Here is a 26088-nt window from a genome sequence, read left to right on the forward strand (position 1 = left end):
AAAAAAAAAGCATTGCCAGGGACCTCCCTGGTAGCATAGCAGTTGAGAATCTGCCTGCCAATGCAGGGGACATGGGTTTGAACCCTGGTCCGGGAAGATCCCACATGTCGTGGAGCAATGAAGCCTGTGCACCACAACTACTGAGCCTGCACTCTAGAGCCTGTGAGTCACAGCTATTGAGCCCACGTGACACAACTACTGAAGCCCACATGCCTAGAGCCCGTGCTCCACAAGAGAAGCCAGCACGATGAGAAGCCCATATAGCACAACGAAGACTAGCCCCTACTCGTAACAACTAGAGAAAGCCCATGCGTTCAGCAATGAAGACCCAACGCAGCCAAATAAATAAATAAATAATCTTTAAAAAAAAAAAAAAAGGCATTGCCAGAACTTTGCTAAAGACTCTAAAGTGTTCTCTCCCAGCCCATCACTATCATAATTACATTTCACACACACATTGTGTACAGGATGTGAGTCCATATCAGGGCTCACCTGCAGATGCCTGTAGGGTGTTTAACTTGAGTCCCAAGCCTGAGGGTAACTTTGGTACCCCCTCTCTAAAGCACTGTTCACTCCACAGCATCCTCGGAATACACATCTTCAACCATCTTTCCAGTACAAGGTGTCCTCATTGTTCACTAAACGTTATTCGTCTGTTCCACATGGCCTGATAACAGCCCTTCTTTTTCTGTGCTTTCTCTCTACCCCCAAAGGGAACAGGATGTACCCTGCCACAACGGCACTTAAAGAGAGACAATCTGAGCCTCAGCCTTGAGAAGCAGGAACTGATCCAGTTTCTCTCACCAACAGTAAAGACACAAATATAAGCTGGCTGCTCATTAGACGTGGGGCCATGGAACAGAGAAAAGACTTCTCCATGGGGCTCTGCTTCTTCATCTATAAAATGAGCAAGTTAGACAGGATGAACCTTGTCTACCATCGTAGGAGTCCCTGCAGCTATGCCCTCCAGCCAGTGTAAGTGCAGGCTGGGGCAGTTTCTAATGTGCACATTTAAAGAGTTTGATCCTGTATTTGATCCTGATCACTTCTGTTCTAAAATTTTACAATGATGTGCTTTGCGTTGGTTCTCTGTCCATCCCTTTTGCTCGGTAACTAACCTGTCACATCCTTCAGCTCAGGGAGATTTTCTTTTCTTTCAATCTCCTTTGCTCAGTTTTCTCTGTTCTCTCAATCAGGAACGCTTATCAGTCTGATGCTGAACCTTTGAGATTAATCCTCCACGTCTCATCATTCTTTCACATTTTCAGTAATTTTGCATTTTTGTTCTGCTGTCCAACTACTTTTTAAATGTTTTACTTTCCAAGATCTCAACCTCATCTTCCAACTTTACTCTTCGATTTTATTTCAGCAATTGTATTTCAACTTCCAAAAGCTCTACTTATCCAACTGTTCTTTTTCCGCAGCATACTATTCTTAATCAGTAGATGTTATATCTCAAACTCTCAGAGAACACTAATAAGAATTTCTTGCAAACTTTTTTTTTAATTCATATACTTGGTTCACCATGTATTCTTCTTGCATGTTCATGAGTTCAGTCCACATGTCTGATCCTGCCCATCCAGGAAGAAAGAAACCTGTATCACATGCAAATAGGCTACAACCAATGACTTTTTGATTAATGACTACAACAAAGAAAGGACCTAAGTGTACAAGAAGCGAGCCAGCTTACCTTCATGGAGTCAGAGTATAAAATATATTCCCTGAGCACAGGTAGAAAGTCTTCTGTCATGTCATCTGTCAGCTCTTCCAAGGCTGTAGAGCAGTTGCCAATGCAGGCTGACACACCCTCCAGGGGCTCGGCCAGCTCCCCCTCTAACGCACTCCATGTGGAGTACACAGGCCCATATTCTCTCAGCTCTACAAGGTACTCTAAAGTGGGGAGAGAAACCAATTAAGATGTGGCTGGGTAGCAATCACTGGTATTACCGACTCAATAACCGCTGCAGCCAAGAGCTCTCTGAGCACGCTTGCCTTTAAACACAATGCTGTTTATAACAGAATTTTTTTAATCTCCAAAAGCTGATATTACAGCTAACACTGTAACATCAGTCAACTCTACTCCATAATGGGAATGTCATGCCTCTGGATAATGGGGACCACAATGCCTTCGGCGGGAAAGCAGTGGGAGCTACATCCACCGAATATCTTCCCCAAAACCTACTCACCTACCCCTACACTGAAGTCATATTTTAACAGGCAATAGAGGCATAGTTTCATATAGGTTTAGGGGAATGTTTTTAAAAGGAGAATAAAAAATCAGTCACAATGGAAAAATAATGGAATTTTAAGAAACACCTGATACAAGAAATGTGATCTTACGTAGGCACTCAGGGGTCACCCCGACACCTTGGTCCCATCAGAATTTACCCCACATGATCCTTAGGTGTACGTGGTACCTAAAGCCATCTTCAAAACCTGCAGGCCCCACATGATACCAGCAGAGGGAAAGCAGAATTAAAGCACAGGGAACAAGGAAAAATGTTGTTTTATCCCCCCCCCGCCCCCAATCTTGCCAAAGAAAATCTGGCCTATCTTTTGTCACCAGGATTCTTGCCGTTACAATAAAATGTTGTTGCCATTTCTTAGTAACGAATGGATGACGACTACTGGAGAATCCTTTTCTACGTGTTTCACATCACATGCCAGCAAGATCACTGACACTGTTCAGGTTTATTTGGCCTACACATGGGTAAGAAGACAAAGGGCCCCAACATTCTGGGATACAAAAAAGCAAGTGGCCATGAGAGGGGTGGAGAGGAAGTGGTGGCAACAAGAAGGTTAAACAAAGGCCTCCTCAAAACCATAATGAGGTATCACCTCACACCGGCTAGAATGGGCATCATCAGAAAATCTACAAACAATAAATGATGGAGACGGTGTGGAGAAAAGGGAACCCTCCTGCACTGTTGGTGGGAATGTAAATTGATAGAGCCCCAAATGGAGGTTTGGGGAACAGTATGGAGGTTCTTTGAAAAACTTAAAATAGAACTACCATATGACCCAGCAATCCCACTACTGGACATATACCCAGAGAACACCATAATTCAAAAAGACATATGCACCCCAATGTTCATTGCAGCACTATTTAGAATCGCCAGGTCATGGAAGCAACCTAAATGTTCATCAACAGATGAATGGATAAAGAAGAGGTGGTACATATATACAATGGAATATTACTCAGCCATAAAAAGGAACGAAACTGGGACATTTGTAGAGACATGGATGGACCTAGAGACTGTCATACAGAGTGAAGTAAGTCAGAAAGAGAAAAACAAATATTGTATATTAACGCATATATGCAGAATATAGAAAAATGGTACAGATCAACCAGTTTGCAAAGCAGAAATGAGACACAGATGTAGAGAATAAACATATGGACACCAAGGGGAGAAAGTGGGGGGTGGGGTTGAGGTGGGATGAATTGGGGGATTGGGATTGCCATATACACATTACTAATAAGAAAAAAAAATCAAATTGTACACGTTTAATATATGCAGTTTATTGTATGTCAATTATATCTCAATAAAAGTTCTCAAAAAAATAAAAAATAAAGAAAGGCCTCCTAACTCCCCAGGTCAGGAAGAGTAGGTCTGAAAAGAAGTGAGGGTGAGGCGGGTGAGTCAATTCCAAGTCTAAAGGCTCGTCAGGATCGTAACTTTGGCAAACACAGGTCTGCCAGAAAAGATACTTAGGTTTATTTTTTAAACGATTATTCCCATGGATGAAGGGAAGCTGAGAGAGAGAAAAGTGGAAACGCCTGGAGGCTCTGAGTGCTTGTTTGCTGTGGGGAAAGCAAACACAAGGATGAAATGCAGGGCAAGGGATGGAGTGCAAAATCATACTCTGCTCACAACTCCTTGCATTTATGTATTAGTTTTATAAGCAAAGCGTGGCCTGGTTCTGCGGCTCCAGCATTTGTGCAGTTTGATTCTGCTCACCGCACACAAATGCCATGTCTGCAGACGTGGTCGCTGGGCCTGATCAAGACCTCAGCGCAGCGCTCACCTATTTCTTCCTTGATGATCCGCTGGGCTATTCGATCAATGGTTCCCAGCTTAAGCGCAAATGTGTCCAAGTACTCGCCTATGGCTGCGAACTCGAGAGGCCGACTCCTCAGCTTGTAGCCGCCAGTGACGTGCTTGACCGACTCACCCACTCGCGTCAGCAACGCCATCCCTTGCTTCTTGTGGGCGTTCAGGTCCTAAGGAGGACACGTGAACAAACAGACTCAAAGGGCTCCACCGCTCACATGGCCAGGACTCAGTAAACCAACTCCTTTAGGCAGTTTCCTTTTGGAAATGGAGGACTCCGAAAACACAGAGCTGAGTTAGCTAAGGACCTCACCATACAGACACACGTCTCCTCTCCTCGCCACTGCAGCTGCCACGCTCACACTCCCGTGCCTTTACACCCAGGTCTCTTTCTACAGAGCTGGACTCCTACCTGTCCAATCAGGTTCACTCACCCAGCACGCTTTCCTTTAAACACAACTGTTTAGATACAAGTTTGTTTTAAAGTGTCCTTTTCTCCTATACAACACATCCTAAATTGTCTTTAGGAGCGCAATTCAAGAGCTATGGTTCATTCCATTCATTTATTTATATCCCAACCAAAGCCATATAAGGGAAGCAGAGGATGGGAAGCAGGAGACAGTGACGGGAAAGGCAGTGCTACAAAACCCAGGCCAAGGACAGATGCTGCAAACAACAAGACATCTTACCCTGGATTTCTCGGTCAAGGCATAAACGGGAAATATGTTTGGCTGCATAATCCACTAAATCGAAATCTAAACAGCATATTAGCCTGCCAGGCAAAATAAATTTCTTCCTATCATTAAACTCCAAGAGCAGTCTGCAGTGCCTTTCGGTTGTTCTGTGTCACTTACTTTAAGGGTGCCTTCAAAAGTGGTTTTATGGAAGATGCAGGTGTCTGTTCCTTATACCTACCCTCGATGCTAACAGAATGCTAATCCCTAGTCGTAGAGGGGCAGGTCTACAGGGAGAGAAGGGAACATGGCACAAGGCCATTGCTCTCTGGTGACCTAGCCTTGTGTAGTGATAGAGCAGAGGACCGGGAATCACGGCTAACACAGCTGTCGGACAGCCCCTCCCCCTATGTCACACACCATCCCAGGCTCAGGTCTCCAAAAGTGCCTGAAATGTAGATCCTCCTGATTTCACGTCCTTCGGGCAGCAAAGGCCTTCGCTTCTGCTCTCGATTCTGCCCTCTCCTGTCCACGCCTCCCCCGCCAACCAAGGCCCTTGCCCTCTCAACCATCCCTCTCTCCTGTCTGTATCTTCAACTTCTAATCCTTCAGCATGTGAAATATACCCAAAGCTCGTCCATCTTAAAAACACCAGCAGCCTCCTCCAAGCTCCTTCCTCCATCTCTGTCCTTCCTTTCAACCCCGCCAACGTGAGACAGTGTTCTAAAGATCCCATCTCGGGGAGTTCCCTGGTGGTCCAGTGGTTAGGATGCCATGCTTCCACTGCAGGGGGCGCAGGTTTGATCCCTGGTAGGGGAACTAAGATCCCGCATGCCACGTGGTGTGGACAAAAACTAAAAAAATAATAAATAAATAAAGATCCATCTCCCCTTCTAACCTCATACACTAGATAAAAGCATCCCTGTAGGCACCAGGCTTTCACAAGACCATAACTGAAGGCTTGGAGTCCTAGGAACTGCTCCATAGACAATGTTTTTTGGAGCAGGGCTTGATCCAAGCAGGCTCACTGGACTAAATAACTCTACTTCAAGTAGAGCTTTACAAACAACCCCCAGTTAACCAAGTTCATTCACATACTGAGTACAGTTATTTAGTCACACCTATCTGACTGCTGCACCCCTTCTGCCAACAACAAAAACACTGACTGGAACACAGCTCATACCAAGCATCTCCACCTCCCCTGGCCTCAGTGGCTCTTCTTAAGGACACGTCTAGCTTGTGGTAAGACCGTGTCATCACAAGGAAGAGGAAAGCTTCTGCATTCTCTGTGGCAGAACATGTCAGTGGCTCATCTAAGGACAGGACCAAGTTATTCAAAGTATGTTACAAGAAAAGATAGGGGTATGGGGGTGGGTGAGAAGGGAAGTTATTGTTTACTAGGTACAAAGTTTTGGTTTTGCACCATGGAAAAGTTCTGGAGATGTATAACAGGGTGAATATACTTAACACTTCCCAAATATACACTGTAAAATGGTTAAGATGGTAACTTTTCCGTCATATGCATTTTCCCACAATTAAAAAGAAAAAAAAAAAGATGAGATTATTTAGTGCATTTAGTTCAGCAGGTAAAACTGAACTAAGGCAGGAAGCTGTTCTTTTTAAACAAGCCAATTCCTCTGTACTCACTCACATCAGGTTAGGTTTTAAGACATTGAAGGGCTTTAAAAGAAATCAGTTCTCTATGATGTCAGAAATCAGGATAGGGCTTCCTAGGTGGCGCCGTGGTTAAGAATCCACCTGCCAATGCAGAGGACATGGGTTCGATCCCTGCTCCAGGAAGATCCCACATGCCACGGAGCAACTAAGCCCGTGTGCCAAAAAAAAAAAGAAATCAGGATACTGTTTCCTCTGGGGAGGAGCGGGTGGTAGTGATGGGGAGTGGGGATGAGAGAGGCTCCCAGGGTGCTGGGATTTTCTGTCTTGATACGGGTAGCAATCATAAAAGTATAGTCATTGTGTGATCATTTACTGAGCTATGATTTGTATACTTTTCTGTATGTGTATTTCAGTAACAAAATTTAACAATTTTTTTATTTTTTTAAGATTCTTTTTTTTTTGATGTGGACCATTTATAAAGTCTTTACTGAATTTGTTACAATACTGCTTTTGCTTTATGTTTTGGCTTTTCGGCCATAAGGCATGTGGGATCTTAGCGCCCCAACCAGGAATCGAACCCGCACCCCCTACACTGGAAGGCAAAATCCTAACCACTGGACCGCCACGGAGGTCCCCGACAAATTTTTTAAAAAATTAGTTGATACTGCTTGGCCCACAGATAAATACCACACATATCAAAAAAAACCAAAACCAAACAAACAAAAAAAACTTTCCTACTATTCTTAATGACCAGGGGTCCAAGCTTTCTCCCCCTTTGTCTCTCTATTCAATAAAAATGACTAACTTGACGGCCTGCCTGGACGACGAACCCGTAATCTGGGTGAAGCAGTGAGCTCCACTTTTGGAGAACAGGGTGGATTTTACTTTGCGTTTATGGAAGAACTATGTCTAAGGAGCAGTTCACCAGGAAATAGCTATTTTTAAAAAGAACACAAGTTTGATCTGTGGGGGAAAGACTTCCAGGAAAAAGAGAAGGTGAATGGGAATGTCATCAAGGAGGCTAAGTGCCAACTGAGGTTTGGAAAAAAAAAAAAAATACAACCTCACAACACTGGAGGACTTTGCCATGTGGTTTTTATTGTCTGGAAAATGGCATCCCCTCTAAAGTCTTTATGTCAACCAATGTTGCCTGTAAATATTTCTCCATTTTGCCATTTTGAAAAAGAAAACTGGAAAGTACCTGGGCCTCGATATCCTTGCCAACATGGAATGAATTACATATGGCCTGAATATCAGAATAGGATACACGAAAGTATACAGATGGGGCTGGAAGGAAGCTGGGCCAAGAGTCTGAACCCGAGCTCCCATATCTGCAAACGATCAGAGTCGAGCACCTCAGGGTTTTGGCCAGTTCCGCCAACAGGGAAGCTTGGAGAAAAGTCAAGGGATGGCCAACTTGAGCTTGAATACATAGAATCTGGCAGCCATGTAGCCCTCCACTATTTCCCTAGCAAGCGCTTGGAAAATGCCCACCTGCTAGGAACTTGGCTGTGGGCAAGGAATTGGTCAGGAAACTGTGGCCTCAGGAGCCACACAGACCCAATTTCACATCCTAGTGATGCCAGCTGAACTAGTAGTACACAAGCCCTGAACTTCAGTTTCCTCATCTGTGAAATGAGGCTGTGAGCCTCACTACTCACAGGGATCCTGTGAAAAATGTCTTTACTAAACACTCCATAAACATTCTTTCCCTTTGGTGCCCACTGTTGGTCAGAATGGCCTTACCCAGTAATATTGCTATTAAGTGCTTATGGAAACACTTATCCCTGCTTTTGGCAAGTGAAAATATTCTAACTTCCTCAGCTGCTGCAAGGGGATACTGCTCCTAAATTTTAACACGGAAACCATGCCAGGGCAGATGGGCGGCAACAACAACAAAAAAAACCAGAGCAATTCTATGACACCCACTATAGGGGTGGCTTGTGAGAGACTGAAACACCTTTTAAGAAAGAGCCCAGGGACTTCCCTGATGGCGCAGTGGTTAAGAATCCGCCTGCCAATGCAGGGGACATGGGTTCGAGCCCTGGTCCGGGAAGATCCCACATGCTGTGGAGCAACTGGGCCCGTGCACCACAACTACTGAGCCTGTGCTCTAGAGCCCACAAGCCACAACTACTGAGCCCATGCGCTGCAACTACTGAAGCCCATGTGCCTAGACCCCGTGCTCTGCGGCAAGAGAGGCCACAGCGGTGGGAAGCTTGCACACAGCAGCAGAGTGGCCCCTACTTGCTGCAACTAGAGAAAACCTGCACGCATCAATGAAGACCCAATGCAGCCAATTAATTACTTAATCAATTTTAAAAAAGAGCCCAAAGAATGCTAGGGGAGGAATATGAAAAATTCTGCCTTACCTTAGCAGTGAGGAAAACATTAAAGTGTTCATTGAAAGAGAGCACAGGATGATCCGTAATTCTTTTCAGGAATTTATCCAAAGCTTTTCTTCTGGTCTCCACAAACTCTTCTGAAAAACGATCCACAACACCTTTCACCACAAACTTCTCAGGGAGTGGCTACGATGACATGAAGAAAAATATTCAAAGTAATTGATAACAAGGTGCAAAGAAAAAAAAAAACCAGGCTAGCAAATAAGTCCTAGGACCCATCTGTCAAGAACAGTCTTTCTTAATGGGTCAGATCTTTATGTAATCATCAGTATAAACACTTCTGAAAAAATACCAATGGCATAAATCACAACTACCCTGTCAATTTTACAATAAAAGAAATAAAACAGCAGAGCATGGTCCCTGGAACACAGAAAACAGTCGGCTAACATCTACCGGTAAATCTGATAGTATAGTTATCTTTATGTTTCTTGATGCACAGGTGATATAATGGGAAAGTTGGGGCAAGATAAGAAAGACAGTCTAAAGAAAGGGGTCACACAACAGCAGCCACACAAAAATTTAAATATCTTAAGATTCCACTCCCAGTTCAAGGGGTAAAAGAATTTGGTGAATGAAAAAATAGGACATTCGGGAAACCCATGTATCTAAAAAAAATACCTTTCCTAAGCCATTCTTTTTTTGTTTAGGTTTATGCTTAAAAGTTCTTAATATTGTAACTTCCTTTACTCCTTACTCAAATCTCTCCATCGTATTTACTTTGAGCCAATATTGTGGGTAATTTAAAACTACCTGGCGGCCAAGGGATCTTTGAGCTTTAACCTATTTCCGCAGCAGCTTGATTAAAAGGCCTTCCTCAGTACTGCCGCCGCAGGTAAAGAGTAACCGCTAATGCACAATTTGGAAATGTTTTGGTTATGAAATTTTAAAAGAACATTTACATTTAAAAGGGGGGCGAGCGACCCAGCAGACATTTCTCCAAAGAAGATATACAAATGGCCAAAATGCACACAAAAAGGTGCTCGCCATCCCATTAGTCATTAGGGAAATACAAATCAAAACCACAGGGAGATACCACTTCATACCCACTAGCATGGCCATAACAGACACAGACAGAGAAAGACTTGACAGGACAGCAAAGGACAAGCACTGATGAGGAGATGGAAAAACTGGGGCAAGCACTTAAGTCTGCAACCTCCTTAAACTCTGTAATAGGTCAATTTTAAATTATAAACCTCCAAGCGCGCGCGCACACACACACACACACACACAAATGTTGAAATAAGATATAGGAACAAGGGCTTAGGCAAAGTGGAATCCTAAGTACTGAGAGTGAGAAAGCCAAGGAGCAACCCAATTTATAACACAAAAGCTTTCAAATATTTAGGAATTGGCAACACCAGCACTCCTGGGTATGAGAGAACTCAACAGCCTCGACCTGAAGAGCTTTGGAAAGCCTACATGTTTTAGATCTCAAGAGTAAAGCCTCTACCGGGTACCACCTCCGCCTCCGTGCTTCAGGTGGCTGTAGAGAACAGCCCTTCCCCAAAGGGGGCTGTGTCCTTGACTCACGTAGTTCACTGTCATACATCTGTCATCATCAATTAATTATACCTTCTCTGCTGCTTACCTTCAACCTCTCGTCCAGCTCTATTCTGAGTCTACAAAGACATGGTTGGTTCTCTTTCTACCTGAAAAAAAAAAAATCTATCTCTTGACCTTACATCTTCTCCACTCTCCTTCCTGTCTCATTCAACCTTTTTGAAATGACTCATTTACCTTTACTTCCACTCCTTCCCTTGATTTCTCAACCCCTAACCTTTCTTCACCCCAAGACAAAGCCATCTTTGGTACTGCCGTTAATGCTGCATTTCTCTGCCCTACCCCTGCCGAATGCAGAAACAGCTCTTCTACAGATGATTAATGACTTTGTAATTACCAAATCCAGTGGGTATTTTTATCTCATGAGTCCTGTTGAGCATATTCTCATTTGCTTATGCTGAACAGGACTTAGGAAAAAGGCCTAATGAGCAAATAAGTAGTTAGGTATGCCTCATTTCCCATAACAGATAACCTTCTGGAAAGAGTTATCCATTTTTCAGATTTAGTATATTGAACTTTAATGAATCAGGGAAGCCTGCTATTTAAAGGAACGCTTGGGTGAATCCTTCTGCAAACAGAATTTCCTTCTGTAATAAGCATCATTATTGCCAAAGGTACGCGGCTTCATACATTTGTTTCTTCCTATTTCAAGCTTCCTTAAAGGGGTACACCTACTCTCTGACCCTTATAATTACTTTCTGGGTTGTTCATGCATAGGAATCTGGGTTGCTGGTAAAATCAAGGGCATCTATACCTTCCTTGTAAATGAAATAATACAAGTGAAGAAAGAGTTCAACACAGCTCCCAGCACATGGGAGATGTCGAACGAATGCCAACTATTTGTATTTGTAAATACTGAGAACAGAAAGCAAAAAAGGGAAATGGACTAAAGGTAAAACTTTCATATATGTTTTAAGCCAAAATATATTTTTTTAAATCACCTGGGATACCATTTCAAACTCACTAGGATGGCTATAAGGGGAAAAAAAAAAAGGAAAATCACAAGTGTTGGCAAGTATGTAGAGAAATCAGAACCCTCATACATGGCTGGCGGGGATGTGAAATAGCACAGCCACTGGGGAAGACAGTTTGGCAGTTCCTCAAAAACTCAAACATAGAATTACCACAAGATCCAGCCATTCCAGTCCTTGGTATAGAGCCAAAATAAACGAAAGCAAGTGTTCACACAAAAACTTGTACAACAAATGTTCAAGCCATTATTCATAATATTTGGGCTAGGGAAAAGAAGGGATGGGAAGTGATTATTTATGGGTATGGGGTTTCTTTTTGGGGTGTTGAAAATGTTCTGAAATTAGACAGTGGCGGTGATTGCAAAACACTGTGAATGTAATAAAAGCCACTGAACTATATGTAAACTTTGGTGACTCTTATGTTACATGAATTTTATCTCAATTAAAAAAAAAAAGTTGTTAGGATGGAAGTGGATGTCAGAGGAGAGGAGATACAATGCTGTTGGCTCTGAAGATGGAGAAAGGGGCCTGAGCCAAGGAACGCAGGCGGCCTCTAGAGGCTGCAAAGGGAGGGAACAAATCCTCCCCTACAGCCTTCAGAAGGGATACAGTTCTGCCTACACCTTGATATTAATCCACTGAGACTGATTTTGGACCTTTGACTTCCAGAGCTATAAGATAAAAAATTTTTGTTGTTTATATCACTTAAAAAAAAATGAGTGTGTAGGGACAGAGATGAAACAAGATTGATCGTGAGTTGATAAGTGCTGAAACTAGATGTTGAATACACTGCACTGAATCTCTCTACCTTGGTATGGCTTGACATTTTGCATAATGAAAAAGTTTTTTTTTTAATTATATGCATATATATGTTGGAACCTTCAAAAAATCCTATTTGCAAAGCAGTACAATAACCCATTAAATATTTCAAGGTTTAACCTTAAAAAATTTACATTTTATAGCACTCGATACTTTGGTAAAGCACTTTCACATATATCGTGTTTTATAATAGTTGATAAGAAAGTATTTCATAACCTATGAAACGAAAGTAGAGTAGATTGTCGCAGAAAAGCTACTACTTCTGGGTGGGAAATCTGGAAACAGTATCCGGACAAAGTATTTGGAAATCTCTCTGGACAAAGATTTCAATTGCTCAGTCTTGATATGTCCAATTTCCTCCTGTTGGCTTTTAAATTGCTCCTTCGATACAATTCAACAAATATTTACTGCATACCCTCTACGTGAACAAAAACTATTTTTCCTATTTATATCAAACTAACAGAAAATACTGCTCCTAACCAAAAATAAATAACAAATTAAAGAGCATCAAGATTAAAAGGAAATCTTGCCATGTGCAACATGATGGGCTTGGAGGGTGTTATGCTCGGTGAAATAGGTCAGACAGAGAAAGACAAATACTGTATATCACCTATATGTGGGATCTAAAAAACACAACAAACTAGTGACTGTAACAAAAAAAGAAACAGACTCATAGACATAGAGAACAAACTAGCAGTTACCGGGGGGAGAGGGAAGAGGCGAGGGGCAAGATAGGGCGTAGGGCATAAGGAGGTACAGACTATTAGGCATAAAATAAGCTACAAGGATACACTGTACAACACAGGGAATACAGCCAATATTCTGTAATGACTACAAGTGCAGCATAACCTCTAAAAACTGTGAATCACTACACTGTACACCTGTAACATATAATACTGTACAGCTATACTTCAATAAACGTGAAAAAAAAAAAGACTTTGTCCCTATAAAGAACAGTCACCAAGCCTGATTTAATTCAAGGTACTGTAAAGTTCAACCAAAGATTCACTATTTATTAACTTACCTATTCGGTATGCTAAAAGCACGTATATTTAACAGTACAAAAAAAAAAAAAGGAACAAACTAGAAAGTGAAGTTAGACTTTTTACTGATTATTTCATATTAAGATATAAATACTGCATTACAAATTCCTTGCTATTAATTCCTATGAGCTTACCACTACCCAAAACAAAACTGGGTCCATAATAAATACAAATGCATCCTTCCAGCAAAGCTCCCTTCATAAAAACTGAAGCAAACATTAAATTCCTAAATGAAATTAAAAACTAAAGAGTTTAATAAATGTATTTGCTTCATTTCCAAAATCTGTGTCCCTCGGTCATTAAATCTCTCTGCTGTGTAATTAGCTGTGCCCCAGTAAATGAAGCGGTGTTAAACCAACTTCTGAGGCAAAAAATAAATTAAAAAGCAAAAACCATGTCACAATGAAGACTCTCTGGTGGCTCCAACTATTAGATTACAAAGAAAAACAAGGTGAACTGTCATTGCGAGATGACACAAACGTACACATCCAGCAAGTTCTAGTTTTAGGATGGCATTTGAAGAACATATGATTATTTCTTTCTGCTTTTAAAAGTGCAGAAAAACAAAGCAATATAAAAAGAGAAAAATCTGCTGCAGCACCAGAAAATATAAAAGTACTGTTCACAGGCTAGAATTCATTAAAGACACAAAGCAGAAGAGATTGGATAGAGAGAAAAATCATCAGTATCAGCCATTTTGTGACACTACTCAGGCAAAGGAACAGTCGGCTTAGGAAGCGAGGGGTTGGATTTCCCCAGTAGAGCCCCAGAAGCTGCCAAGTTCAGAGCCCCAGGGGCCAGAAAAGGGCAGGTCTCAGGACAGTCAATGGGGAGAGGCAAATGAAAGAATTCTGGGGGCCTCCCCAGAACCACGGTCTGGCTGGCTGTTCACCTACCATTTCACATGGCTCCAATGAAGCCCCCCAAAAGTGGGAACTTTTATCTCCATGCTCCAAACATAAGCAATGGACTCTGAAAGCTCTAAAGGAATTCTCACGTAATTTTAACCATAGCTAACTAAAACCGGCAAAAAAACAAAAAACAAAAAAACCCACATCCCCCCCTTCAAGAACCCACCACCATTTCCCCCCCAGTTTTCCTACTGACTCAAAAGATTCTAGGGACTTCCCTGGTGGCACAGTGGTTAAGAATCCACCTGCCAGATGTAGAGAATGCACTTGAGGACACGGGGTGGGGGGGCAAAGGGGAAGCTGGGACGAAGTGACAGAGTAGCATTGACATATATACACTACTAAATGTAAAATAGATGGCTGGGGGAAGCTGCTGCATAACACAGGGAGATCAACTCAATGATTGGTGATGACTTAGGAGGGACAGAGAGAGTGGGAAGGAGTCACAGGACGGAGGGGATGTGGGCATATATGTATAAATACAGCTGATGCACTTTGTTGTACAGCAGAAACCAGCACAACAGTGTAAAGCAATTATACTCCAATAAAGAGCTTAAAAACAAAGTTCCTGTAATATAATCAGCAACAGTGTGGGGGAGGGGGGTGAGGAATCCACTTGCCAATGCAGGGGACACAGGTTCGATCCCTGGTCCAGGAAGATGCCACAAGCCACGGAGCAACTAAGCCCGTGCACCACAACTACTGAGCCTGCGCTCTAAAGCTCACAAGCCACAGCTACTGAAGCCTGAACACCTAGAGCCCGAGCTCCGTAGCAAGAAAAGCCACCGCAATAAGAAGCCCGTGCACCACAACGAAGAGTAGCCCCCACTCACTGCAAGTACAGAAAAGCCTGTGCGCAGCAATGAAGACCCAATGCAGCCAAAAATAAACTAATTAAAAATAAATAAATCTTAAAAAAAAAAAAGATTCTAAAGCTCACTTGAAAAAATAAAACATATGCAAACAGCCAGGAAAACCTGGAAAACAAAGTATATTGGGGAAGAGATGGGGGCCTATCCAACCAGATGCTGAAGCATTTTGTAAACTTATAATAATTCAGTAGTGTAGCAGGGATATGATACTAAAGAGATCGATGAACCAAAAGGTTCATAAACAGCCCAAGAATATACAAATCTAATGTATGACATAGTCTCATACACAAACTATGATAAAGGTGACTGATTACTCCTAAGTGGTTCTGGGACAACTCACTATCCAAAAAAAATAAGACCCTCCCATCTCACATCAGAATAAATTCTAGATTTAAATATAAAACAGGAGGACATAAAAGCAAGAGAAGAAAATACAGAACATTTTTTTAACATCCTAGGTTAGAAACAAGCTTCAAAGAAACTGTAAGGGAAAAATTAGCTTGGCTGGGAGGGAAGGGGCATTATCTTTTATGGAGTCAAGTCAAAGACAAAAAACAACTAGAGAAAAAATAGATATTCTCAACTGGGTTAATTTCCTTCACAAATATGGAGTGTTTACAAACCACTAAGAAAAAAAATAGAAAAATGAAGAGGCAATTCATAAAAGAAATGCCAACATTCAATAAAGTCATAGGAAAATATGCAGCTTCACTGGTTAAAGAAATGAAAACTAACCATACAAAAACAAACTCAAAATGAATTAAAGATCTAAATGTAAGAGCTAAAATTGTAAAAATTAGAAGACAACCTAGGTGTAAATCTTTATGACCTAGGATTAGGGTATGGTTTCTTAGCTAAAACACCAAAAAGCACAAGCAAACAAAGAAAAAATAGGTAAACTGGACTTTATCAAAATTTTAAAACTTTGTACTTCACAGGACACCATCAAGAAAATAAAGAGAACCCATTACATGGGAGAAAACTTTTGCAAATCATATATCTGAGAAGGGACTAGTATCTAGATCATACAAAGAACCATTTTAACTCAATAATAAAAAGACAACCCAATTTTAACATGGGCAAAGGATCTGAATACATATTTCTCCAAGGAAGATAATAAAGGTACATTTTTTTAAAAAATTCAACATCATTAGCTGTCAGGGAAATGCAAATCAAAACCACAAAGAGATGCCACTTCATACCCACTAGGGTGGCTATTATCAAAAAGAAAGATAATAACCGGTGTTGACGGAGATGTGGAAAAAATGGAACCCTCATATGTTGCCAGCGTGAACGTAAAATGATGCAGCACCTTGGAAAACAGTCTGGCAGTTCCTCAAAAGGTTAAATATAGAGTTATATATGATTCAACAATCGTATTCCTAGGTACACACTCAAGAAAAATGAAGACGTGTCCACACAAAACCTTGCACATGGATGTTCACAGTAGCATTACTCATAACAGCCAAATAGTGGAAGCAACCCAAATGTCCAGCAAAGGTGAGAGGAAAGACAAAATGTGATATAGCCATAGAATGGAGTCTTATTCAACAATAAAAACCAAGTACTGACACAAGCTGTGACATGAATGAACCCTGAAAACATTATGCTACGAAAAAAAACCTAGTCGCAAAAGACCATTGTGTATGATTCTACTTATATGAAACGTCCCGAATAGGCACATCTATAGAGACAGCAAGGAGAGTACTGGTTGCCAGGCAATGGGGAAGATAGAGGGTTTGGAAATAAGAGACAAGAAGAGGTTTCCTTTGGGGGTGATGAAAGGTTCTAAGATCGATTGTGCTGATGGCTGCACAACTCTGTGAACATACTAAAAGCCCCTGACTTGTACATTTCAAATGGGTGAATTGAATGGTATACGAATTATATCTTAATACAGCGTTTTGTTTTGTTTTTTAAAAAGAAATGAAAATTTAAACAATAATTATGTTACAGGTTTTCTAGGTCTCCATCTGATAATAAACTCCCCCGGGGTAGGAGTCTCTTGTCTATCTTATAACCCCTCACTTTCCCAAGGGCAATAAAAAGGCCTAGTAAAAGAACCAACACAAAGTTGATTATTGATAACAGATAGACACCTCCTAGCAAAGCTGCTGTGAGATGAACTTCTTTGGGGGGGAGGGGGAAGAGTTTGTTTCCATTCTGTCTTTCATCTTTACGTCAGAGATGCTCTCCTATATTAAATCTCTCTCCACCCCAGATATACACTAAGAATTTATGAAGAAATTTAAGTCTCTACATTTAAGTAGAAAGTACCTTCTACTCACTGCTTCCACCCAGACTGCAGGAAACCAGACTTAAAGATCTACCCTGGGCATTCTGGAGACTTCCACTCTCTGTTCTGACTTCAGTGTCTACGCATGAGGCTACTATGTTTCACCAGCAGGTGTCGCTGTCTAACCTTTGGTCTTTAAGTTCCAACCTTCAAATACATCTAGTTGCCAGGACATGGTGCATAATCCCCCTTACGCACAGTGTGGACTACACGTAAAGAGCAACCTCCTTCCAGTACAGTGCAGAGAGAGAGAGAAAAAGAGTAACTGTACAGTGGAAAAACCTGACAAACGCTACTCAAGCCAGGTGATCAAGGTTACCATCAACAGTGGTAAATACTGTTGATGATAGTATGCACCCTTGATATGATGTAATGAGAAGGGTACTTTACCTCTGCTTTTCCTCCTCAAATCACATCACCCAGGACTAACTGAGAAAAACATCAGACAAGTCTCAACCGAGGGACATTCTACAAAATGCCTGACTGGTATTCCTCAAAGCTGTCAAGGTCATCGAAAACAAGGAAAGCCTGAGAAACTGTTAAAATCAAGAAGAGCCTGAGGGCTTCCCTGGTGGCACAGTGGTTGAGAATCCACCTGCCAATGCAGGGGACATGGGTTCGATCCCTGGTCTGGGAAGATCCCACATGCCACAGAGCAACTAAGCCCGTGCGCCACAACTACTGAGCCCACAATTACTGAAGCACCACAATAAAAAGCAGCCCCCGCTCTCCACAACTACAGAGCCTGTGCACAGCAACGACGACAAAACATGACAACTAAGTGTAACGTGGTACCCTGCAAGGGATCCTGGAACAGGAAAAGGACATCAGGCCAAAAGCGAGGAAATCTGAAAAAAGGACTTTCAGTCAATAATAATGTATCATTACTGGTTCATTACTTGTGACATGTGCCACGCTAATAGAAAATGTTGATAATAAGCAAAACTGGGTGTGGGGTCTATGAGAACTTCCTGTACTATCTTCACAATAATTCTGTAAATCTAATGCTGTTCTAAAATAAAAGCCTATTTTTAAAAAAAATTCACTAGCTGCCAATTTTGCCAAATTAAGTTTTTAAGGAATAGTTCCAACTGCTTAAAAACTATTGTTTCTCTTTTGGCGCATTTTTAAGTGATTAGAAGACTGAAAAGAAAAACTTCAGGCTTGGAGAGCAGAGGGAATAGATGGGGAGTTGGGGGGCGGGTCCCTGAGAAAGAATGGAGTCCCAGGCAAGACCCATCATTCCCATCACAGCAATAGTAACATGGCCACTTTTGCCTTGAAAACTAAGAAAACTGCTAGAGTGCTCACAGCATATCCAGCCTTTCCAACCATGAGGGGAAGACTGGAAGAAGCAGTGGTAGCAGGAAAACTGGCAGTGCTAAGAAGTCATCCAGCCAAGGCTTTTAACGGAAAGATAAAGTCCTGTTGAAGAGTTTTATGACCCAAATTGCCTTAAGCCCCAAAGCCTGAGAAACATCTGGGGTCAAAATAGTTATTTATACTTAAAAAAAAAAAAAAAAAAAAAAAAAACAGAGAAGTACTCAATATGTATTCAATATGTTGATTTAAGTACTCTTTTAAATTTTATTTGCTCTAGTTTTGCTTTTTTTTTTTTTAATATGCAGCTAAAGTAACAGGTAAATAGTATGCTTCTTCAGTATATAGTTAGGTGGCTTTTGGTTTGTTTTCTTAGAGGAAAAACTGTGGCTGAGTGGATTGTGTGCTAGATTCCTGCTCCCTGAATCACCCACGTCTAAAGAAAGCCCAGCCAGCTGTAATCTGAGGCATCTTTCTCCACCTGGTGGCTGCTATCTAAACCTCAAGAATGGTGCCTAGAAAGGGTAAAACAGTCTTTAAGGAGGCAGCAAATGAGAATTAGGATTCTCCATTCCTCAAAAAATTGTTATAATGAAAGTGAAAATCTACCCTACCCCACCCCCGAAACCAGCATATCGTAGAGCAAATCAGAAATCAAAACCCAAAAGGTGAACTATATTATACAGCATCCATAAAATGTACACTTGATGGGTGAATATGGTTTAAAATGTAAGGCAGAGTTTGAGCGTAATTTAAGGGGTGAGAGTTGAGTGAACATCATCAGGAAAGAGAATGCAGGAAAAGTGAGTAACAAGCTGTACTGACTTAGTACCTACGGGAATGAGATGAGTGGGCTGGGTTTCTTCCAGTTTGTTCCTCAACCAGTCAAAATCCTGGTATCTTCGACGAACAGAATATTCTGGCAGGTCAAACTCCACCCGAGTACTCTGCAAATGAGGACAGTGGAACAAAATCAGGGTAAGGGAAAAGTAGCATATCTTGGCAGAATGGAAGGGAAAAAAACCTCTCTATGAATAACCTAACTGGGCAAGAACACACTTTTCTTCCACCAAACGCACCAGCCAAATGGCAGGGTTTACCAACACGGAACAAGTCCAGGCCACAGGGTCCAGTTAAAAATTTCAAGGATCTAGAATGAAAATGTTGAGGTTTCATTTCCCCCGTCTCAGGAAATGGAACTATCCCTCAGAACCGTGTTTAGAAACATTTGATTCATTTCCTCCAAATTTAACCCTGAGAATTTCTTTTAGCAGAATAATTCCACTGAGGATATTGCTACTGAATCCAAATCTGTGAATCTGTTAAAAAAAAAAAATACGTCTCCATCTTCTGCTAAATAGGCTGACAAGTTCTGCCAAAGGCAGAGAGGAAACAAACAAAAAGCAGAGATAACAGATCACCTGCTCATTTAGGGACAGACTAGATGAAAACAGAAAAGGTTTCACCTACTCTGCCATGTTCTGCCAGGACCATAAGCTTGAAACTATACTGTATGTTAGATGACTTTTTCAATCTAGAAGGAAATAAGACTAAAATATCATTGCAAAAAAAAAAAATACTAATCACATCCCCTTCCCTGAATTTAAGTTTTCTGAAATACGACTGCAGCACTTTGATAACAAAAACCAATATTAAATAAAACTAATTTGTACTAAAGCAAGATTTTTATCTATTAATTTACCCAAATCAAAATTATGTCTCAGATAAACCAATTTTCCCTATGAGGGGACCGACTATGACAGTCACAGTTCTCAGAAATTAAAGCACAAGATAAAAATGGCTCAAGCTACATTTTATAAATTTATTGAAATCTTTCAAGCCAAAAGTCTGTTTAAATCCATGGCACCAAAAAAATCTTAAAAACACATGAACAAGAGTCATCCATGAAGGAAGCAGCCAGTGAACAGCTTTGGCATCAAAAATTATGATTTCATCCTCCCCAGAAGCCAGGCTCACCATCTGAGCAAAACTGTGTAGTTAAAGGACTCGGTCTTGGACTTAACCCCAACTAACTCTTTCTGCCTCTTCTCTTATCAAAGTTCCATGCACCAGCATGTGCCCATGAAACACAGTATGATGCAGGGGTAAAGGTGGGAAGACATGGGGAAATTTGCTTAATTTAGGCATCTGTGATTTATTAGAAGACTCTGCAAAGGAATTACTGTTTTAGAACTAGAGAGAGAAGAGACAGAGATAGAGAGGGAGAGGGAGAGGCAGAGAGAGAGAGGCGGGGAGAGGGAGAGGGAGAGGGGAAGACAGGGAGAGAGGGAAGGGGAAAAACAAAACCAGAACAGTTGAATCCAAATCACTACTGATGAATCTTTAGGCATACGGGTGACAGAAATACTGGCAGCAGTAGCCTGGCACCCCCCCGAGGCAGCAGCATGAGCAGTCCTAGCATCTCTGAGAGGCCACCAAGCCTCCAGGAGCCTCGGTTTCCTCAACAGTAAGGAGGCGGTTTGGAAGGGACATTCTTCAAGACCCCACAGAGTCCCCCAGCAGGCTCTGTCTGGGGACTTGTCGATGATTACGGCTCATGAAAGGTAGATTTTGAAGAGTGACAAAGGAATGCAATTTGTTTTCATTGTAAACAACTGATAGAGGGCTCTACTTTCTGTGCTTCTAAATGTTACATGATATCAGCTGGTCATTTCTCTTTATTATGGTTTGCAAAACCACTTCATTAAATTATAGTTTATGTAACATTTCAAATCTAACCTTGAAATCAATCTTTGGCAACTACAAAAAGCAGTATGTATGATTAAAACACAAGTTTTGTTTCTGCTGTAACCAATTTTACTTTTGGGCAACTGTTTTTTTTTTTTCTCCCTTCTATTTATTTAGGTCAGACACGTTTATTTTAAAACTTCAGGAAAATTATAGAAATAAAAAAATAAAAGATCAGCCATAATCCCTCTAAACAGAGAAAAATGCAATTAATATTATGGTTTATATCTTTCCACGTTTCTTCTATGCACAGGTACTCCTATTTTCTATATCGCTTTAATATACCTTGGACATCTTTCTGTGTCAGTAAGTGCAGATCCACATAATCATCTTTAATGCATGTGGGTATTCCATAATAAACCAAATTCCCATTTAGGTTTTTTCCAATTTTTCAATCAATAAACCATACTACAGGAAACATCAACGGTAATTCTCTTGAAATTATGAAAGAATATACATGAAAGATGAACGAGTATACATATCTTTAATCAACAAACTGTTTCCAGATATAGACTGATTTATATTCTTAGCATATATTCTCAATACTGGTTATCTTTGATGGAATTATAACTGAAAAATATGTCGTCTTTGTTTTGTTTCCTTAATGACAGCTGTGGCTGAAAATCCTTTCAAGTGTTTGTTGGCTGTATATTTTTTCTTCTTTTGTGAGAAGTCTTTTTTTATATTTGTGAGTCTAGTCTTTTCCACTTGTGAGAGCTCTTTATAGCCATTTACCTATTACAATTGCCAAGTGGCTTTTATTATAAAGGGTTTTAAAATTATTATATGCTCAAATTCATCCATTTTTTCCCCTTTATGGTTGTTACCTTTAGCCTCATTGATAAGAAGTCTGTCCTCACTGTAAGCTTTTGAAAATATTCACCTGAATTATCGCCTTTATTTACGGCACGCACACGCACGCGTGTGTTTGTATGTGTGTATAATTGCTATGTTACTTCTAGGAATCTGTCATTAGGAAATAATTTTTAAACTGTGGCAAAGATACCTGTGTAATGATGTTCACTGCAATATTATTGAAAATGACAAATTCAAAGCAACCTAAATGTCCAACAATAAAAAGCAGTCAAGGAAATTATGGTATATTTATTCTATGGTTATCAGTAATCATGTCTATAAGACATTTTTAATGAAAAAGGCTTCAATATAGTTTCAAGAAAAAATAGCAGGATACAAAATTAATTATACATATATTATGATTTCACTGGTGTTAAAATTTTGGACACAAAAAGTCAGAAGAAAAATCTAGAGCTGATAATGACCACTGTCTCCTTTACACTCAACTTTTATTTCCAAACTTTCTAACATTCTCATACAATACTTACAGTCCCACAAAAAAACGGCTCATTTTTTAAAACAGCTCCTTTAAGGACAGGGGATTTAATAATCCCCTGTCCTTGACACTTTGGAAAGCAATAATGTAAAAAAATAATCACCATGAAACAGAAGGATGTGCACACTCTCTGATCCAATATTTATTTTACTTATTTTTACCACCACTTGTTCTAGAAAAGACAGAGTGATATGTGGAATACGATCAAGTGACATAAATTAGAAGTAGGTGAGCAAGAGAAAGGAAAAACAAGGACAGAGAAAAAAAAGTTGAGCCAGGAATGAGGCTAGCAAAATGCACTCACCTTGGAATTCTGCACACTTGTTAAAACTGGGCCACAGACATTACTGTGAATTTCTGGAGAGAAATCTAGTCCGTTATAACACATATAGTGCTCATAAAATATGAAGGCCAATAAATCACCAACTATGAGTCTCTAGTGAAATTTCCCTCTGTGAAATTCAGGGTCTGACTTAGAAAGAAAAATAAAGTACTATTAAGTGTTTATCTCTATTTTCTAGTATTTGTGGTAAACAAAAAAATAAAAAAGAAAGTTGCACACCCACAATTCCATAATCAGAGGCGACCACTTTACAGTTTTGTTCTGTGTCCTTCCTTACTGTGTCCCACACTCTAGAATGTCGCACAACGTTCACAAGGGCATGCGTGCACACCTAAAGTCAGATCTACAAATAGGCAACTGCGCACAAAAGCTGTAGTGAAGAATATTCATTTCACCACTGCACCCTATGCATATCTCCTTGGTCATCTCTTGGCATCTCTGCCAAATTCTGTGAAGTGTAACACTTTGGAAGACCCAGCACAGACCCACAGTGAAATCAATCACCCAGGAGCACACTCAGTCCCCTGGGCCTCACCCTCCCACAGAAGAACTCCTCTTTATTCCCTAGGAGCTGACCGGCCCAGTCACTGTGGCCTGAAGCCCTTCCCAAGAATTTTCATTTAATCCAAAATACACAGTCAACTCACTCTAGAGAGATTTTGTCTTTGTCAGAAATGCCATCCATCCAGGCCACAGCTGGATCCGAAGACGTCTGAGTAACCCCCTTGCCCCCCAAAAGAACCTTTTCCCTTATCAAATACTGGCTGGCTAATCCCATTCTGTTTCAAAGCCCCGCAGCTCTAAGAGCACCCGACAGTGATGCCTGAAAAGGTCTCTGGCCTCCTTCTTCTTACATGAGCTTCCATTTATCTCTTCCTCCTCAGATCTTCCCACCCAGCTCTCCGGAACACCCGTCCCATAAGTAAGAAAGTCCTGTAGTTCCTCAACTTGCTCAAAATTCTGAAAGCCGGCTCTCCCCTGCAAATACAGCCCCTTCCTGTCCCATCAAGTGGAAAGCTGCTGGTTTTCTTACATTTCACAAACCTCTAAGACCAAGACCGAGAGCTGCTGTGGACATCCTGCCCACTCCACACCAGCCCTCCCGCAGCTCCTCCACAGCCCCAGGAAGGCCTTTTGAGGCTCATGGTTGTTGGGATATAAACATCTCTACCCCTCCTCACACCTGTCATCTGCTTGACAGCTCAGGCCTTTCTCCTGATTCCCCTGAGGGCACCTGGTTCTCAGGATTCATAATCTGGGTGCCCTCCGGACCCAGGTGGTTCCCACACACAGCACCCACCTCTAAGCCAACACCACCTCACTCCGCTCCCATGGCCTCTCCCCAGACTCTGTCATCACGCAGGAGTTCAGACATCTGCTTCTCTAACCAGCACCTCCTATATTTCACACTCTTCCATTTCCCAGGACCCACAGCTCCTGACAATCCACCCACTCCTGTCTTTACTTTCTTCCTTACTCAGCATCAATTCCGCGATCCATCACTCCAACCTCTGACTAGCCGATACCCTAATGCCCCTTCCGCACTGGTATTCACACAACTCTGGCGAAAATGCAACCACTGGCTGCCTGCTTTTCTAGACTTAGGCACGGTCTGCAGCAAAAACAAAATCAGGGAAACACACTGACTGAAACAGTAAATTCTACAAGTGGACCCTCAACGCTGCCAAGCAATCTCTTGATACTTCCTTAGTCAACTCACTTCCCCATTTTCCATGAGTTAATGCAAAGTCTGTAGAAGTTTTGAAAGCTTCTAAGCCCAACTTCAAAACCTCCCCCTTCACTCTTCATAAAGACCTCATCATCTATTCATAGAGAAAACTGCAGATATAAGCAAAGAACCCCTCAATTTCCTGCCCCCTCCCCGCCAAAACAAACCAAACCAAACCAAACAAAAAAAAACACTCCCCTTCTTCCTCCAGAAACAATGGAAAAAGTACACCTCCCTCATCAGAGGCCACTCCCTCCCTCCACTTCTGCGGGGACACTCTCCTCCCACCTTCTCAGAGGCTTCCATCCTACTCTCCAATCTTCAACCCAGTGTCTCCTTCTCTACACTGGCCACATGGCATTTAAGTCTCTTTCACCCTTAAAAAACAAACAAAATGCCTCTCCGCCTCAAAGCCACAACCCCCCTTCCAGCTACTGTTCTTTGGCACTTTCATTGCCAAACTACCAACACTCACCATGTCTTTTCTTTCTCACTTCCCACTCATCCTAACATCACCCCAATGAAACTGCTCTCACCATAGTCATCAACAATCTTCTCGCCATTAAATCCAACATTCACTTTGTAATCCTTACATATAGCTTGACCTCAGCAGCAGTTAGGCCTCCACTGACCACTGAGATACCGGAAAAGAGGAACTGGGGCACAAGCCTTGGTGATGACTATCTAAATGGGTTAAAAGACAAGAGGAGGATGGCTTCTAAAGGGAGCTGAAGGCTCCCCTCTGTTTCCCCAGCCTCCAGTCTACCTGCACACCACCATCAATTTCAACAGTCAGGCCATGGTAGAGGCCACAGTGCTAGGGGTTGGGGGGACCCTTCTTGAAAATCATGTCTTTTGAAAGCACAGCACAAAACAGATCTGGGTTCAAGTCCTAACATGGATTAGCTGCATGTCTTTGAGCAATTTTCTTAATATTGCTTAATACCTTAGTTTCCTCATTTGCAAAAGTAAGAAACTACCAGTACCTGCTTCACTGAGTGTGAGGATTAACTGATGACACATTTAAAGCACTGAGCACAGAATAAATGACAGCTCATCCACACAGCGGAACACTACTGCGGTCTCAGAAATGATGGCATAAAAGTGTGCTCACAGGCATTTACTAGCAGAGAAAGACATTTGCAACATACTAAGTGAATTGGCAGCATGCAAAATACTCATTTTTGTGAATGAATAGAGACAAATAGTTCAGAGAATTATAAATGATGATTTCTAGCTGGTGAGCTTATGTGTTCTTTTATTGTTTTAGCTTGAGTTTTCTGATTTCTCTACAATCAGCACATATTACTTCTATAAAATAAAATTTAAAGGGTTTCTACTGCAAAAAAAAAAAAGTATAGCATGTGGTAAATGCTC

General features: G+C 41.4%; 1 protein-coding gene across 3 annotated transcripts in view; it reads right to left on the reverse strand.

Moving 5' to 3' along the window:
* The window catches only part of SNX30 (sorting nexin family member 30), a 101778-nt gene that overhangs the window by 24763 nt on the left and 50927 nt on the right, over window positions 1–26088 (reverse strand). For 2 of the 3 annotated variants that reach the window (XM_057720284.1, XM_057720286.1), the window contains exons 3-6: window positions 19377–19487; window positions 8716–8874; window positions 4027–4222; window positions 1691–1890 (exon numbers count right to left, since the gene is read on the reverse strand). In XM_057720284.1, the coding sequence (XP_057576267.1) occupies window positions 1691–1890; window positions 4027–4222; window positions 8716–8874; window positions 19377–19487 (666 nt within the window). The remainder of the gene's footprint in view (window positions 1–1690; window positions 1891–4026; window positions 4223–8715; window positions 8875–19376; window positions 19488–26088) is intronic. The other variant, XM_057720285.1, reaches the window with a different exon arrangement.

The sequence above is a fragment of the Hippopotamus amphibius genome, chromosome 2 (genome assembly GCF_030028045.1).
Source record: "Hippopotamus amphibius kiboko isolate mHipAmp2 chromosome 2, mHipAmp2.hap2, whole genome shotgun sequence".
Taxonomy (NCBI): domain Eukaryota; kingdom Metazoa; phylum Chordata; class Mammalia; order Artiodactyla; family Hippopotamidae; genus Hippopotamus; species Hippopotamus amphibius.